At 41.1% G+C, this 18,965-nt stretch overlaps 1 protein-coding gene across 6 annotated transcripts in view; it reads right to left on the reverse strand.

Annotated features, from left to right (window-relative positions):
* LOC140906747 (E3 ubiquitin-protein ligase RNF138) overlaps window positions 1–16,346 on the reverse strand; it is a 67,626-nt gene extending 51,280 nt beyond the window's left edge. The window contains exons 1-8 of one of the 6 annotated variants that reach the window (XM_073331303.2): window positions 16,197–16,346; window positions 15,144–15,270; window positions 13,731–13,896; window positions 12,270–12,385; window positions 10,631–10,702; window positions 10,130–10,235; window positions 9,174–9,281; window positions 4,612–7,487 (exon numbers count right to left, since the gene is read on the reverse strand). In XM_073331303.2, coding sequence (XP_073187404.1) covers window positions 7,419–7,487; window positions 9,174–9,281; window positions 10,130–10,235; window positions 10,631–10,702; window positions 12,270–12,385; window positions 13,731–13,896; window positions 15,144–15,250 — 744 coding nt within the window. In that variant the 5' untranslated portion in view covers window positions 15,251–15,270; window positions 16,197–16,346 and the 3' untranslated portion in view covers window positions 4,612–7,418. The other 5 variants (XM_073331302.2, XM_073331301.2, XM_073331305.2 and 2 more) reach the window with 5 other exon arrangements.
* Window positions 16,347–18,965: the final 2,619 nt, after the last annotated feature.

Raw genomic sequence — 18,965 nt, forward strand, 5'->3', positions numbered from 1 at the left:
CCTACTGCTATAAAGATGATGTACCATGGATTGAGGGGAGTATGGTATCCTAAATTTATATCCTTGACAATAATTAAAAATGGAATTAGGCCCACTTCTGAAAATGAGTTTGACATCCCCAGTCTAGAGGGATAGAGAAAAATTTTTATCCAGATAAACTTTTACTAGTCCTTACTGGTGAATGTGCCCACAAAAATGTGGAAGTGGCCATCCAAAGGAGAACTGGTCATTGGTAAATGCTCTAAGTTGCTTAAGGCTTTAATTTTGAAAAGTAAAAGGTGAGCGTTGGCCTTTCCCAATAAAAGGCTGAATTTTTGGGGTAGCTCGAGAAATGGTACAGCGCTGCTTTCTCTAATGAACTTCAGCTGATAAAGAAATCCTAATATCCATGATTTTGATGTCAATCACGCACTTGTAGTAGGCAGCTGCACATTTTAACAATATTTAAGGCCTGTCTTCGCAAGCAGTCTCCCAACAAAGGAGGTTCTAGGGGTTGTCTTGTATGTTCATTTGAAAAACATATATACATCATCAGGGCACTCCTGCATACAAATATCAAGAATGCATTTGAACAAATTCTGAATGGGTAGAGGGATAGACTAGTGTACAAGGTCTTTTCCATGTCTAAGATCCTGTGAAGAGGTGTAGGTGCTTTGACTAGATATTGCACAGACAATCCAGGAAGTTTTTGGAAAACATAGGGGACAATTTCCTGGTGCAAGTGCTAGAGGAGCCAACTTAGGGGGAGAGCTTTTCTTGACCTGCTGCTCACAAACCGGGAAGAATTAGTGGGGGAAGCAAAAGTGGATGGGAATTTGGGAGGCAGTGACCATGAGTTGGTTGAGTTCAGGATCGTGACACAGGGAAGAAAGGTAAGCAGCAGAATACGGACCCTGGACTTCAGGAAAGCAGACTTCGACTCCTCAGGGAACGGATGCGTAGGATCCCCTGGGGGACTAACATGAAGGGGAAAGGAGTCCAGGAGAGCTGGCTGTATTTCAAGGAATCCCTGTTGAGGTTACAGGGACAAACCATTCCGATGTGTCGAAAGAATAGTAAATATGGCAGGCGACCAGCTTGGCTTAACGGTGAAATCCTAGCGGATCTTAAACATAAAAAAGCTTACAAGAAGTGGAAGGTTGGACATATGACCAGGGAAGAGTATAAAAATATTGCTCGGGCATGTAGGAATGAAATCAGGAGGGCCAAATTGCACCTGGAGCTGCAGCTAGCCAGAGATGTCAAGAGTAACAAGAAGGGTTTCTTCAGGTATGTTGGCAACAAGAAGAAAGCCAAGGAAAGTGTGGGCCCCTTAATGAATGAAGGAGGCAACCTAGTGACCGAGGATGTGGAAAAAGCTAATGTACTCAATGCTTTTTTTGCCCCTGTCTTCACTAACAAGGTCAGCTCCCAGACTGCTGCGCTGGGCATCACAGCACGGGGAGTAGATGGCCAGCCCTCTGTGGAGAAAGAGGTGGTTAGGGACTATTTATAAAAGCTGGACGTGCACAAGTCCATGGGGCCGGACGCGTTGCATCCAAGAGTGCTAAAGGAATTGGCGGCTGTGATTGCAGAGCCATTGGCCATTACCTTTGAAAACTCGTGGTGAACGGGGGAAGTCCCAGATGACTGGAAAAAGGCTAATGTAGTGCCTTTAAAAAAGGGAAGGAGGAGGATCCTGGGAACTACAGGCCAGTCAGCCTCACCTCAGTGCCCAGAAAAATCATGGAGCAGGTCCTCAAAGAATCAATCCTGAAGCACTTACATGAGAGGAAAGTGATCAGGAACAGCCAGCATGGATTCATCAAGGGAAGGTCATGCCTGACTAATCTAATCGCCTTCTATGATGAGATTACTGGTTCTGTGGATGAAGGGAAAGCAGTGGATGTATTGTTTCTTGACTTTAGCAAAGCTTTTGACACTGTCTCCCACAGTACTCTTGTCAGCAAGTTAAAGAAGTATGGGCTGGATAAATGCATTATAAGTTGGATAGAAAGTTGGCTAGATTGTCGGGCTCAACGGGTAGTGATCAATGGCTCCATGTCTAGCTGGCAGCTGGTGTCAAGTGGAGTGCCCCAGGGGTCGGTCCTGGGGCCGGTTTTGTTCAATATCTTCTTAAATGATCTGGAGGATGGTGTGGATTGCACTCTCAGCAAATTTGCGGATGATACTAAACTGGGAGGAGTGGTAGATACGCTGGAGGGCAGGGATAGGGACCTAGACAAATTAGAGGATTGGGCCAAAAGAAATCTGATGAGGTTCAATAAGGATAAGTGCAGGGTCCTGCACTTAGGACGGAAGAACCCAATGCACAGCTACAGACTAGGGACCGAATGGCTAGGCAGCAGTTCTGTGGAAAAGGACCTAGGGGTGACAGTGGACGAGAAGCTGGATATGAGTCAGCAGTGTGCCCTTGTTGCCAAGAAGGCCAATGGCATTTTGGGATGTATAAGTAAGGGCATAGCGAGCAGATCGAGGGACATGATCGTCCCCCTCTATTCGACATTGGTGAGGTCTCATCTGGAGTACTATGTCCAGTTTTGGGCTCCACACTACAAGAAGGATGTGGATAAATTGGAAAGAGTCCAGCGAAGGGCAACAAAAATGATTAGGGGTCTGGAACACATGACTTATGAGGAGAGGCTGAGGGAACTGGGATTGTTTAGTCTGCAGAAGAGAAGAATGAGGGGGGATTTGATAGCTGCTTTCAACTACCAGAGAGGATGGTTCTGGACTATTCTCAGTGGTAGAAGAGGACAGGACAAGGAGTAATGATCTCAAGTTGCAGTGGGGGAGGTTTAGGTTGGATATTAGGAAAAACTTTTTCACTAGGAGAGTGGTGAAACACTGGAATGCGTAGAATCTCCTTCCTTAGAAGTTTTTAAGGTCAGGCTTGACAAAGCCCTGGCTGGGATGATTTAATTGGGGATTGGTCCTGCTTTGAACAGGGGGTTGGACTAGATGACCTCCTGAGGTCCCTTCCAATCCTGATATTCTATGATTCTATGTATGTAGCTGGTCATACCTGTTATACAAATCTGGCATATGTAGAACCTAAACATCCAGAAGGTAAACTACAGCTGGTCCTAAAATTGCATTATGGCTGCAAGACATACTCCTCCATATCCTCCTGACCATTGGTAAAGCATTCCAGGAGAGAGTGTATTTAGCAATCTGATAGTACCAGTGGCACAGGAAAGGATAGTTTAGCTATGACATAATAAAGGACTAATTCTCTATCAATGCTATTTAACTCCAGAAAAGTTTAAATACATTTATTTTGTATGTTGTATGGTTAACGGAATGTTTAAAAAAAAAACCCAACCCTGTAATGTTGCGTAAAGAAACCTTTGGCAAAACAGACAAGTTATTTGGAGGTATCCTGGGACTGTCCATAAATTAATTTTTTGGTTGTTGGGACTTCTACTAGTTAAAATATAGTAAAAAGACTGGAGTTATTCATTCATTTCTGGCTCAGTTCAACAAAACACTGATGCATATGTTTAAGACTCATGGTCCTCAGTGAGAATTAAGCATGTATGTTTTCAGTGTTTTGTGGCAAAAGGGAAATTGATGGAATCTCAAGTATCACAATTTTATAACCAGGTTTGGGCCATGCCATGTTAATCCACTTGAAAAAGCAGAAACAGAGAGCTGTAGATTGGATGACTGAGTTTTAGGAGAAAAAAAATGGAAACTGTACAGTAACAAAAGCCACACCAGTAGACTTCACATATTCTATTATCCTTAATCTCTTAGTTCCATTTTGGCGAGCCAAATTTTTGCTTGAGCAAAAAACAGAGCACAAAAGAAGGGAATTTAGAATAGAAAACACTTATGAACATGGATTATTCCTGCACTGAGTTTCATTGGGCATGTGTACTTAGGAGAAGTGATGTACAACATGAGGAAGAGGAACACAAGTTTTTTCCAACTCAAAAGATATTGGGAGAGTGACCTGAGTAAGAAGGGCATGGTTCAGCAATGCAATCAACCATAACTTCTTCACATATCTTCCCTTGTCTACACACAGAGTTACTCCTGGCCAACTCCATGTGTGGACACTCTCATTCTGGAATAAGTGTCCATACGTGGAGTTAATCAGGAAAAATTAATATGGAACAACTCCATCTGTAGACAAGCTCTTAAGATATCTCTTCAGCAACCAGATTTGCCATCTTCGTTAATGGCTTCAAGGCCACCCCTACCACTCCCTTTAATACATTCTGCTTTTCCCAGTGATGACCCATGGGACAGCTGTAGTTGAATCTGCAAACAGACTTGGAAGCATGCACCTCTCTGCACTGCCCAAACCAAACTTGTGCTTCTAGCCTCAAAACTGAATGAAGAACGTAAGGCCTCTGTCACTATATTGATAGTGACCAGCTCGGAAAGGATCATAAAGGTCAAGCCAATATTAATTAGCCAACAGGACAGGTCATTAGTAATATGCATGTTTAAATATTTATCATCAATTAAACTGTGATGCCACCAGAAGTAGGTATAAAGTTTCTGAATTAGAATCTCAAAGGACGAAGTAGAATCAAGAGAACTGGTTCTAATCCCCAGCCTTATGACAAGTTCCTCCTTGTTAGAGAGTGAAGACACATAGAAAATAAATTGTTTTAATAGAAAACCAAGAGGGTACAATTCAAGCATCAGACACTATCTTCAACATCAGTACATTAGAATGTGTTAATAAAAGGGTTTCTCAACAGCACACTTCCAATAAAATTTGAACATTTTAGTGCAATCACCACCCATCACCAATACACAGCCTCCTCATGGGTACATTTGAGATGCAGAGTGGGAAAGAGAATGACAACAGCAATATAATATCTGACCAAACTGCTTCTTTTCTTGTCATTCATCAGTTATCTAAAAAAATGTAGTTGGAGGCCATCTCACCATAGTAAAAATATAAAACCTTAAATAAGAAAGATTTGCTAATATACAGTTTACCATATGCAAAACAGGGAAACATCCCAGCCATTAAGGATTTTTATACTGCATTTAAATACACAAAACTAGAATGCAATAAATGAAAATTACTGTTCAAAGATTAAATTCCTTGTAACATATTGCAAAAGGATTTGTTATTTTAAAAATCTCAAAACATTTAAACTCAAAATTTTAGTAATCCTATCAAATGTGAATAATTATTGCTGTAACAGTAGAAGGATTTTAGTCTCTGAGTTAGTGTTTTAAAATGTAAGTAATTTAAACTACAGTTCTCAAGACATGTTCAGGTAGCTGAAATGACTTGTTCAATCAGGTGTTGATCTCAGAATGATTCAAAATAATCTGTACTGGCTCTAGGCATTTATTGCCATCTCCACTATATTACTATTTTGTTGACTCTGAGAACAAATGTATGCATAACTAAACTTTGAAAAACAAACACATTCTATAAGAAGTGTTCACAGTAGAAGAGTTAGCATGTTCTGAGGTTTTTTTTTTTTAAATTACAAACTTTTTAGCAGTGGAATTCCTTGAAATTTATTGCCCCCTCTCAAATTTTGTTTAAGATATTGTAAACAGGCTGGAACTTTAGGGGATCTGTGAAATAGCCCATTCCTCTATATTTTTGGCAACTATCCAGGAGAGATAGTATACTATCCATTTACACTTTCAAATAATTAGTATATATCCGGCACTATAGCTCTATATATACCGCCCTCTCCCTGCCACCCCCTGAATGGACCACAGAATTAGGTTTCAACTTCGAAAATCCTTACACTGTAGGTTCTGGTCTTTACATACATTCCAGTCTGGATAGATCTGGTTTATGAAGCGTTTACGGAAAATGCATTGCAGTCTCCAGATTACTTTGTTTGGAAATAGCATCACATACCTTTTAGGGGGAGGTTTTCCAAAGGCACAAATGAGTTAGGCACCTGAACGCCATTTGTACTGTTGCTTGTGCTTAGACAATACCACTACTCAGATCACTAACTGCACTGCAAAATTATTGGATATACTCTTTTTTTATGTACACAACACCCATGTACAATAATGACAGTTAGAGATATGGGTTAGGGGAAAAACACTGAGTCCCAATTGACCATTTGGAAACATCCTATTTCTCCCAGCCTTGGGAATTCTCTATACACCTGATAAAGCCATTTCTTAGGGACATGCAAGAGAACAAAATAGGGCTTTTTGTTTCTTATATATAAAAGCTCCAAACTTAAAAATAAAAGCTTGTGTTTTTAAAATTGTGGGAATATCAAGTCTTGCCTTCCCTGTTTTTGTTGGAGGTCATCTTGGAGATAGTGAAGTTCCTATTCTAGTTCTCCCTAAGGGCTGCGCAAGGTATGGAGGTGGTGAATCTTCTTAAGGAGATTCCCCCCCCCCCCCACCTCCCAACTGGTTATTCAGGTTTACAACACATGTTAAAGTTTTAAACAATGACTGACAAAACATATATCAATGCCTTGATACCAATTATGTCCTAATCCTACCAGTTTTCAAGTTTAATGTCTTCCCTGTTTTTCATGGTAGACACAACCTGGATTTCTAATGTAACTAACCAGAAAAATAATATATAAAAGCAAAACACGCTGGCCTTTTTCATGTATCAAAAAGAGACACTTTTTTTCTCCGCATGTTATCCTTAAATCATTCACAAGGCACACTGTCAAGTAACGCAAAGCAACAAAGCACTTCCTCTCCCCACCAGTTTGCGGCGTGTGTGGGAAGAGCTCATAGCCCCTCAGTCCAGGAAGCAAGATGTCCTATTTTAGTGATACGCCAGAGAAATAACAAAATAGAAATAATTTCCCTCAGGCCATGATATAGCATTCCTTCTTAGTGATGTAAGTGAAACCAATCTGCTCTAAAATACTGCACTATTGAAAAGAACTATTTCAACTTTCCATAATGGCCACTCTCACTTTTATTGTTAGAAATTACGGTAGTAAAAATATCACTTCAGCTTTAAACAAAAGTTACACACAAATATTCTCTCGAGGATATAATTTTGCTTTTTATAGTCATGGTTTCATTTTCAAAGTGCAACACAGCATCTTTGCATCTGATTCCCACCCCCGAATTTGGTATTAACAAAAATATAACTGCAAGATCAACAAAACCATAAAAACGTACACAGAAATCAAGACACCAGTGAATAGCTCCAGCAAGGTCCCTACTTAAAGTAAAAACGCTACTCTCAGTAAAATGACTTAACACCTTTCCAATAGCTGTACGATCAATTATGTAGAATTAAGAATTATAGTAATAAAATTTACTCCATTTTTGTCTAATCAAAACATTTTAAAACTCTTGTTCTTGGAAAAGATATTTAACCTGAAAAAATAGATACTGAATTCCCTTTTTATTAATATACATTTCAGATTACTGATTGGATTCATGTAGCTTTTCCCTCAGAGTGCAGTAAAATGCAGAGGACCTACACTTTAAATATTCACATGACAAGATTCTTCAACAGCATTTTGGTACTGGGTTTCTTCATCAAGCTGAAGATTCTAAACACAATAAAACATTTGATCAAAAACCTGACAAAAGCTGTACATGCTTATCAAACTGTTCAACACCATCCTTTCTTTGTATTATTTGTTGACAACATATGGTATTGTAAATGGCAGCTAGATAAAGCATCTCTTGTGTTACAATATATGCATCAAGAACAGGGTGGATAAAAATCAATGATTCTTTAAAAAATTAAAATCAGTTTTTTTTATTTAAATTGGATTTTTTTGATAAAATGCTTTGAGGAAAAAACCTATCTCATCGTGGAATAGGAATTATAAATTCTAATTCTATAGTATGAGACAATATATTCATGTAATGTTTAAGAAAAGTTTTTGTAAATGAGTTCCAATAGTTCATGGATTAGGGACCCAATCTTATGGGGTTTCTGGGGCTTCTGTATAGAAAGATTAACCTAAATAAATCAACCCACCCTATAGGACTCAGTGCTAAGTCTAGAAGATGCTTAGTTTTGCAGTTCTCAAACTGTGGATGTGTCTCTCCAGAGATAACATGTTTGTTAACAAAATTTTTTTTTTAAATAAATAAAGATAGAGGTGAGAAACAACAGACCTCAACCCTATTGTCCCTCTGCACATTTGTGTACACAGAGTCAGTCCCTTACCTCTCTCTAAAAGTGCAAAGTTTCAAAAAGTTCAATGAATAGAAGATTGTTGGGGACAGAATAGATCTGGACAAGGAGAAGAAGTCTTCAAATAAATGTGAGAAGGGAGGGACAGGCAACAGAAACAAAAGTGAAACTGTTTGAGCAGCATATTCCAGAAGTCTTGAGGTCTTTCTGAGAGTAGCCTTCATTGATTTGAGATCTACCATACCATTCTCTTACGAGAAGGGAAAACCTAAAATGGCAGCAGGCCGTAAAAGAGACCCAATTTGGGTCTCCATCTACCTCTGAGTTGTGAAGAATATGTATTAAGGTTATAACAACCAAAAAGAATGCACTTTTACGTAGAAATCCATGATTAAATCGAGTTTTCCTGACTTCCTGATTTAAATCAATTTGATTTAAATGAAATCTACCCTGATCAAGAAGGTTGGCTAAACACTCAGTACTATATCTTATACAGATACCAAAGAGATGAAAGCAGAGTAGAACTCTATAGCCTAATGAACCCAGTCTATCTCCTTCCCCTGATTTTATTGTAGGCTAGTTAGCTAGGGAGATGGATTCTCTACCATATAATTCTTATGAGAGGGTTTTCAGGCAGCCAATATACCACTAGGACATCAAAGGTGCATGCTAAAACTGTATTTTCAAGGCCTCTGATTGTTGCTTTGCCAACCAAAAGAGAGGACAGACACCATAAAGGTAGCAGTCTGGAGTCTGTCGCACTTCTCTTGGGAATAGGGGCAGCCTTGGGCAGCTGTGCAAGGCTGAAATTAGCTTTGTGCAACAACCTCGTCTACACTAGATGGGTGTTCAGCAAGATTTAGCAGCATCTCTTGCCAATACTCACTGTCAATAGCAGTTACTGTTTATAGTGTAGACAACAGTTTAGAAATGGCAGAACTACCTCTGCAGGTTCCACAGCAGCTAAGCATGTAAAAGTTGCAAATCTTGTGTGGGCTCTGCAGCCACAGACGCTAATTTAGTACTTTCCTTCAGAGAGAAAAAAGTTTCCCATTTCTCTGAAGAGCAAGAAAAAAGGAAAAATGCTTACCACGAATTCTCCATAGTCAAACTGGTGTCTTAGATTTAGATGGCTAACAAGATTTCTAGTAACCTGACTGGGATCTGCCCATGGGAGAGACACACAAATTGGACAAATCTAAATTTGAAAAATTATTAAAAAAAGTATTAGCCAATAATAAGACATCTTTATATTGTGTATTCTATGTAAACCTGAATCTGATATTTATCTACCCTCAAAAGTGAATGTACTAGAGTTTTACATAAACATTTTGAATGTTACACAACTTACAATTTTCCAGAAAAATATGACTAACATTTGAGATTGTAAATTTGAAGTTTAGTCCGTTTTTTAAAAGAGGTTAAAAGTAGTTTGTTACTACATCTGCCTGTAAGTCCTCCTGTCAATTTGCTTTTTAAATAAAAAATTCCTGTATTTTAAAAAAGTTATTCTCCCTTCCACTCCACTGTTTGTGTGGGTCTTGCACACAACTAAGGTGCAAGAGGAAACTATACAGAGGAAACCGTGAAACAGATTACAGAGAAAATAAAAATATCTTTCCCTCCTTATCTTTTGGTTTTAGAAATTTTAGGTTTCATATGTAATAGTAAATTACAAGACAAATAAGATTTTTAAATTGACAATGTTTCTATAAGTAACAGTTCTAGTTAACAGACCAGAAAATAAAAGCATCAAGCTCAAAAAACAAAACAGTTTACATTTCAACTCAACACAGCAACTGAAACTAATGACAAAGAAAAAACAAATGCCTTATGACTGAAGTGAAGTAAGAAAAGTTATGGTTAACAGGGAAATGGTTTTGAATGAAAACCCCTTCAACTTAACTACAGTGTCATCAATGCAATTCTTTTCTTAGAGCATAATGCTTGTTTGGAACTGTAAGAGTCCATAGAAATAAACTATTACTCTAAATAACTAAAATAAGGGGTGTTTAAGATGCTTACATTGAAAATATATATACTTACTACAGGAACTATCTGATAAAGGTGTCTATTGTTACAATGATCCAGTAGGTGTTGCCGGGTAAAGTTGGTTTCCTGACACAGGGGGCATTTGAATGTGGGATGTGCACTGGAAATGGAAGTTATACAGTATTATATGGATCCATTAAAACAGAACTTAAGAGATGTCAGAGGGAGATAACATCTGCTTATGTTGTCATTTCCTTTATTCTGACTACTAACAGAAAAGGCTTTCTGACGCCACTTTGCTAAATTGTAAATTTCAAGCAAAACTGTATATGTGTGTGTCACTATGTATTCTATTAAGTTAGGGAATTTACACAATTCTTCTGTCTTTTTATTGAGGCCATACAATGCACCCTGGAGGTTCTTCAAGAAGTAACAAGAACACCAGATTCTTACTGATAAACCTGCATGTACATGAATCCAAGGATTTTTTTTTTCTTAAAGAAGTTTGTCAGTTTGAATTAATTACTTTTACAATATTGAATTGAAGAAGCCTACCTTGCATCTCCCTGAAGTGTCTGAAGATTAGCCATCTCTCCGTTATCAAATGTAGATGTATCACTCCTATTACTTTATATAAAATGTTAGACAAAGTATACAAGTTTAATTTGTTTTTGAATACCTAGCCCCCAAAAATATAGTGGTTTTTTTTCTAATTTTGTAAGAAAAAAAATCCATTGAGTCCCATTAATTGTAAACTGATCATATAGGTAGAATATATGGTAATCATATATAACATGACAAATAATTAAATATCACTCAGCTTTTTTCTTTTGCACCAAGATGTTGTTTTTCACTTGGTTAGCATGATGAACTTTAATAGAATGCAGAGGTAATTTAGTATGAAAATAGTGTTTAGTATATGCTTATCCATTCAACAGCAAGACTGAATTTTTGGGGCAGGGAGGGGAACGGGAAGAGGACAAATAGCTCCAATGGCAGTATGGACTGTGTAAACAGAAGACAGGCTGTTTTCTAAAAGGCATTAGACAGCTGTTTGCTCAGGATGATACTTTACAACACTAGTTAAAGGCATAAATCCTCCATAATTTGAAACTGTAGAAATGAGTTTCTGCAGTTTGTGCACACAACTAGGTACTTCATACAGTGTGTTATAAGCAAGAATGCTACTTTCTTTAAATGCAGGTTTTGACCATGTATGTATCTTTAACTAAGCAAAGCCAAATTGCTCAACTATGCAAATGAGCCCTAAGAATATGCATATTGACAACTGTACATTTGGCTAAAATAAACCCTACTACAATTTGTATGTCTTATAGTGTTAGACACGGGAATTGTGTGTGTAATCTGGTGTGCAGTAACATGACAACTTCTAGAATATTTTTCCAACTCAACCACTTCAGAGCAGCATGGCATGACAGGTATGTAAAATACCAACATCTGAGCCCATTGCTACATATTCCTTGTTCTTTACCACAGATTCATTTGAAACTCAAATGGATTTTTTCCCCCAACTGGTCAAACTACTGAAAATAGATGGTGATAAAGGTACACAGTATGTGTAAGTATATACTAAACTAAATGTGAATTCTGAATGCCTGGCTTTGTTTTTACTCCGGTATTGGCAAAACAGGTTCTTTAGCCTTATGGCTTGCAACTGAGAGATGGTAAATGGCATCTGGTTATATAATTTATAAACCAACATGTAAAGATGCCAAAGGGCTATTATCCACTTTCAAGAAGATTAACTCAAGATGAGTCAAATCTGAAGACAAAATCCTAAACAGCAGACAGCAACATTTTGAAACAAGAGGAGGCTAAGTGACCACCTATCCATTTAAATAGTAATAAGAATCGTGAGAAAAATAAAACTTCTCTAAACCTAAGAGCAATCAGACCTGCTATAAAGCAACTTGTTCAATTGCTATTAAGGCAAAAACACAGTTGGAGGTACTCTCACACTATACACCCTTTGGGGAAGGCTTCTGGAAGTCATTCCAAAACATGCTGTAGAGCACTTTTCTAAATGCCACAGATTGAAGAATAAAGAACAGGATCTAAAGGGTGTTTCTAGAGAAATATTCATTTTTGAAGCATAAGAACTTGGACAACACTGTTTACAAAAAGATAATGTGCCCTAGAAAAAACTGAGTCATACATAAAATACACTAATTACCTGTTCCCTGTTGAATCTTGGGAAATCTGAAAGTTTGGAATAACAGACGGAACACCATATTCATCCTGATACTTCTTACATGTTTTATAATGGTGTCTCATGCGAGAAAACCTAACCTGTAAATGAAATTTCAAACCATGTAGATGTTACAGTGTAACTAGAACATCTAGGAAAATAATTACTTCTGCCAACAGATAAAACAAGGCATGTAAGGAAAACAGAACAACCCTGTATAACAATATATTAAATTCTAATTCCTCTTCTAATGCAGCTTTAACAACTATATTCTGTATCCACTTATCTAAGCATATAACACTTAACATATTAGGCATTATATCCAACTCTTGATACAAAAGAAAAAGGCGCTATGGGATATTCATTTGTTTTAAATACACCCTTTCCCTTCAGCAATAATGTATTACTTTGTGATCCTAGCCCTCTTGCCATTTATGTAGTCAGTTACACCTCAAACTAACATTTTCAGGGATTCCTATTGTCAAGCAGGAATACTGGCTCCCTTGAGCACAATGAAGAGCTTCACAGAAGGAAGTGAGAGCAGGACAGCTACAGATAGAAACATGTCCAAAGGTTATAAGAACACATTATCTTTCACAATAGTATGCTCAATTGACATATGTAAGCCACTTTGTTATTTCCAGTCTACCAGTTTGCAACTGAGTGTAAATGGCATTTGGTTTTATAGTTTATAAACCAGAATGTTTAAATGATTCCCTCACCTTATTTCATTTTAAACAGAGATCATGAGTAACAAAGCACCAAACTCTACTAATAGAGGATCTCACACACTCCTCTGAGACCCAAGAGTGAGTAAGGGTAATATTAAGACTTTTTGGATTCAAATGCTTCATAAACAAAACTTATTGGGTGAAATCCTGCCTCCATTTAAGGCAAGACTCTTTTTGACCTCAATGGGGCCAGAACTCAGTGTTCTGAACATTAGTGATCTCTTTACCAAAGGGAAAGCGGAGAGATTAAATAATATGGTAGTTTACTGGCATTTGTATTGCTGTTTGCATTTTTTATTTTTGTGCTCTCTGCTGTAAATTTGAGCATTTTTAAAAAATATAGCACATTATGAGCTCTTCAGTATATTTTCTAGTTGTATGACATTTCTCATTGTCATAGTTATTCATGTTCTCTTGGCATGTTTTAGAGTTTTCATTCATTCCTCTCAATTATTTTAACTTATGGAGCACTATCACTTTGGCACTTTATAAAAAAAAATTGCAACTTTATTTCAGCAGCCACTTTGCTCTGATTTCAAAGTGTGTTTGATAGCTAAGGACCAAGTTCTACTTCAGATGCAGGTGCATGCAAACCTGCCTCACTTGGGGCTTGATGCTGCAACTACTGGCCATTAATGACACATAGCAGCATGAAGGATCAGGTCCCAAGTAAGGAAAGTTTATTTACTTGTAATAACTTTTATGTTTACTTCACCTGTTTTTCACAGCATCTACAACACCCAGAAAGCTTCTTCATGTTGTTTTCAACATCTAGAGCCCTTTTAGGACATGATCTTTCCTTTTTAGTCACAGTTCCCCGGCACAGAGGACAATGCGTTCCACTTTCTCTGATTGCTGTCAGGAAACATTTCCTGCAGAAGCTAATCAAAGGTAACACAAATTAGTTTAAAAAAAAAAAAAAAGTTGGGTAGGTCAATATTTTCTGCTTTAGCATCGAGGATAGCTGAGTAGCTACATTATTAATTATCATAAAAATAATAGTCAGGCCTTGAACCAGCAATAAGTTCTGCAGGATAAGGGTCACTGGCTGAAGTCCTCATAAAAACAATATAGATAAGAGGTAAAGTTATTATAGAAACATACTACTGATGATCACTTTAGATAAGCTATTACCAGCAGGACAGTGGGGTGGGAATAGGTATTGTTTCATATTCTCTGTGTATATATAAAGCCTGCTGCAGTTTCCACGATATGCATCTGAGGAAGTGAGCTGTAGCTCACGAAAGCTTATGCTCTAATAAATTGGTTAGTCTCTAAGGTGCCACAAGTACTCCTTTTCTTCTTACTACTGATCAAGTTATGGGATGTTTGGCAATTCATTTTACACAGAGATTGTACTTTCTAATTCTTGAGTTGTATAATTTGAATGATCATTAGCGAGATACTGAACATGTGATATTGAGAAAATTATCAGATGCTCATGTTTATCGCTAGACCAGTAGTAATATAGCCCAATACTGCAGCCCTTCACTTATGGAACTGCCCCCATAAATTCCAATTAGTTGGTTTTGCAGTCCTCCTTACCTCCCATATATAAACAACATTCCTTTCAGTGTCTGTGTTGATTTTTAAAAGGAACACTTTTGAGGTAGTTTTGGCAAATTTCTAGTTTGTAATTAAACATGTCTCAGAAGTAACATACACTTTCTGCAGCATTGTGAATGACAGCTAGAAAATGAAACTGATTACACTCTTTCCATTTTCTAATCTGAGAGACTAGCCAATGGAGAAGAAATTAAAGGTACATATTAAATAAGATTTGTAAAATCATTTCACTTCCAAATATGTACGATAATAATAATCATGCAAGGAATTTAAAAATATTTTTCACCTGATGGTTCTTTCACTACACATGAAATGAGAAGGACAAAAGCTCTGAAACACCTCATACACAACCTAAATTTAGCATTGGCTAGAGGTTTATTATCAGTGGACTGGAAAAGCTTTAAAAGGTCAGGTTTTACTGTATGTATCACACTGCAGTAGACACTGCTCCCAGGCCAAGTGTTGGAAAGTTAGGGGGAAGAAACAAAAGGAGTAACAGCCTCTCAGGAGGCTAGAGGACAAGGGCTCATCCAGGGGAAGGCCAGGGGCAACTGATACCTACACGTGTTGGCAGGTTACTGTCCTCACAGGCGTTTTGAAGACCTCCTGGCACACGGGACAGTAAAAATCCTCTTCATTGAAACAAATAGTGGCAGGTTCCTCGGCCATGGCCGTGAGTCTTGACGGTTCTGGGGGAGTAAGGGGGGAAATCACTCACTTAAGGAGACATAAGTCTAAACCCATTTCCCCCTTGCGGGGATGAAGGGCGGGTGGGGGAACAGGCCCCTGCGCTCTGGTTGGCAGCGTCCCCCGCCAGCTTACTTTGAGGGGGCGCTGTGCGGGCAGCTGGGGCAGAGGGGGCTCCTACTAACCAGGGGCAGAGCTGCAGGAAGGCGGTGGTGGCCAGCGGGGAAAGGGGGCTGGCAGGCCGGTCCCTGTCGCGGCGAGGACCCGGGCACCAGGGACGGGGAAAGAGGCCGCGGCCAGAGGCCATGGGCCGGGACGGGACCGGTCTTCTCCCCCCGCACAGGCCCTGTCTGTTTCCGCCTCTCCACTGGGCCCGAATGGCAGCGGGCGGCGCCCTCCCCGCTCAGGGGCCGAGAGCGCGGCCCGCAGTACCTGGCGGGGGCCCCCCTGGGCGGGGCCGCCGCTCCAGCGTCTCAGGGCCTCTCAGCCGCAGCCCCCGCCGGCCTCCATGCGGCAGCCGGGGCGGCCGCAGCAGCTGCCCCGGGGCGGGGTGGGCCGGGTTTCCATGGCGATTACCTGCGGCGGGCCCCGGCGGGATTGTTATGAAACAACAAGCGCCCCGCCCCCCCCGCTGTGGCCCGCTGGATGGCCCTTGCGGGGCAGCCCCCTTCCCGCCACCCCCGCGCTGGTACAGAGCCCCCCCCCCGGGATCCTGCCGTGCCCGCGTCCCCACCCCTTGGCTGGAGCCCCTCCGCCGCTGCCAGGCGCCGAGCTTCCCCTTTGCGCCGGCCAAGGAGGAGGGGGGGGGGCAGCGTGTGACCGCAGTTCCGGGGCCCTGGGCGCCCGGCCGGTTCAGCCCCCGCCGCTTGCCCCCAACGCCTCTCACGCCAGGGGCGAGCAGCGCCCCCGTCCCGTGGGAGCGACCTGCCTTGCGTTCGCGCGGGGGCCAGCCCAGCCTGGCAGCAGAGGTGCCCGCAGCTCCCCTCCCTCTTTTGGTTTCTGCAGCGTGGCTTTTCCTGGGCTGCTGTCCTTCCCGATGGATTTGTCCATTGCCCCTGGGTCAAGCAAAGTGGGCGGAGTGGGCAGCAATTGTGCTTCTTCAATGGAGAATTAGCTCTGATTTCAGCCTCTATTGTTGCTGCCGTGGTGCAAACGCCGAGGGGTATGGCGGTGCTCGGGTGGGTAATTGACTGGCGGTACTGAACCCTTTCGTAAAGGCTAATCGGGCACTTTCCAAATATTTGCTCCAGGAAGCAGATATGTACCCTAAGTTAACTAGCAGAGACAACCTCCAGAATTGGTACCTTCTGCACTAGGGGTGGGCACTGTGGTGGCTGAAATTGAAGCTAATTCCTAGCATAGACTGGGCATTGATGCTGAGATCTCAGAATTCTCAGCTGGGATGAGAGGGAGCAGGCAATGTTCACTATACAGCAATAATATGCAAGATAATGTGGCAGCTGTAGGAGTACCTAATAGGGGAATTACAGCTTCTGAGCAGATTGCTTAACAGGAAACTAACTGGCTGTGTCTGCAGGTGGAAAATGAGGGGATTGTTGGCCAGCATGGTTTAGAACATAAGAACAGCCCTGCTGGGTCAGACCAAAGGTCCATCTAGCCCAGTATCCTGTCTTCCAACAGTGGCCAGTGCCAGGTGCCCCAGAGGGAATGAACAAAATAGGTAATCATCAAGTGATCCATCCCCTGTCGCTCATTCCCAGCTTCTGGAAAACAGAGGCTAGGGACACCATTCCTGCCCATCCTGGCTAATAGCCATTGATGGACCTATCCTCCAAGAATTTATCTAGTTATTTTTTGAACCCAGTTATGGTCTTGGCCTTCACAACATCCTCTGGCAAGGAGTTCCACAGGTTGACTATGTGTTGTGTGAAGAAATACTTAAATATAAGAATGGCCATACTGGGTCAGATGAATGGTCCATCGAGTGCAATATCCAGCCAAGCCTAGGTGTTTCAGAGGGAATGAACAGAACAGGCAATCACCAAGTGATCCATTCCCTTTCTTCCACTTCCAGTTTCTGGCAGAAGTGTCCACAGAGCTGCCTTTTTCAAAGTGTCCAACTATCGTTCCCAATGGCTGTGCTTTCCAGTTACATTTGCAGCAGTGTGTTCTGGGGAAATCTGGCTAGTTACCTTAGAGTGCGACAGTGTCTGTTGCCAGACAGGGGCTGTGTATTCACCTGAGGAGTACGCTATGCAGGTAGCAACATCAGGGAATAACATTATTGCCAATGGCCATGATTATATTGTGACTAGCAACTGTGGGGTGTGGTACCTGTCTCATGTATACATGATGAAAGGTGCCAACACACAATTTTTCTCTTATTCAAAATGGCCACCTTCTCCTTTTACAGTCAATGGGGGTGAAGCCAGGATGATGGCTGTCATTTCCTCACATGCTATCGGTATGTGGAAGTGGGGCTTCCCTTAATAAAGGTGGCTGCCACTTCCCACTCTTCTCAAAGAGAATTAAACCAGGCAAAATGGCTGTCACTCTGTGGTTCAGGGGGCTAGATGGACACAGGGACTGTGATGAGCAGCAGTGGCACTGTGAAAGGTGGATGAGAAGAGTGAGGCATTGCAGAGGATAGAGATGGGGTGGGAGATGCAGGGGTTGATGGCAGCTGCCTCAGCATAGAGATAGTAGTGAGCAAGGGGAGTCCCCTCCAAACAGCCAGGGGAAGGCAGGGTTGTAGTATTGCCAGTTCTCACAAACTGGCTGTGTGAGACAGGGGATGTTGGTGCCTGCAGGAGGAATTGTCAAAATTACATCAGAAGCTCCTGTGGACCCATGATTTTCAGGGCTGGGCACATGAACAGAGCTCTGTGCAAGAGCCTTGAGGCTAAGGGCACAGACCTGCCCTGCCTTTAGGTAAGGGCCTAGATCAGAGAGAGGAGGCTTGGAGTAGCAGCAGGGAGGAGTTGGGACAGAGAGTGGTTCTGCTGGGACCCTGACGGAGGAGTAGCTTCCGGGGGAGGGACGAAGTCCGTGAACTGCTGCCACTGTGTCACAGACAAAGAAGTCCGGAGGCAGAGAAGCATTGCTGTTCAAACTCCTGCCCCCTCTCCCCCCACACACATACATACATACGCACGCACACACACAAACAGCATTTTCCACTAATCTCATGATTTGGAAGGGGAAGCACTGACTCATGAGTTTTGATCTCCATAGGTTGATAATACACAAATAATAGTATTCATAGTGTGTGTTTACTGATATAACTATAGTGGTATAATTATGCTAGAAATTTCCCTGTATAGGGAAGCCCTCATACACATTAAGCAGATTCTGTAGTGACCTATCTGAATTTGGGTCAAGGTAGTTAACAAAAAACAAACAAACTCTTACTTTCCCTTTTAAAGATAAACAGGCCTCATTTGTAGAGATTAGATTACTTTAAAATAAAGCACAGTCCCCTTATTTGAGGCCCTTGTTGAAAAAAAGGAGGATGGGAGGAAATGGTGCCCTTGACTTCTACTCTGCCGCCACTCTGAAGCTGAGAGCTGGCTACTCTCCGCAGTGAATGTATAGAAGGGGTTGCCAGGCAGGGGAACCCCCACCCCTCTTTCTAAATCCATGGGTCTTTAGGTGGGAGGAATGCAATGTGAAACCCTAAGTCCATGGGCCAGTGTGGCCTCTTAGGACTATTTAGGATCCTAGCAACCAACCAGAG

The sequence above is a fragment of the Lepidochelys kempii genome, chromosome 2 (genome assembly GCF_965140285.1).
Source record: "Lepidochelys kempii isolate rLepKem1 chromosome 2, rLepKem1.hap1, whole genome shotgun sequence".
Classification (NCBI taxonomy): domain Eukaryota; kingdom Metazoa; phylum Chordata; order Testudines; family Cheloniidae; genus Lepidochelys; species Lepidochelys kempii.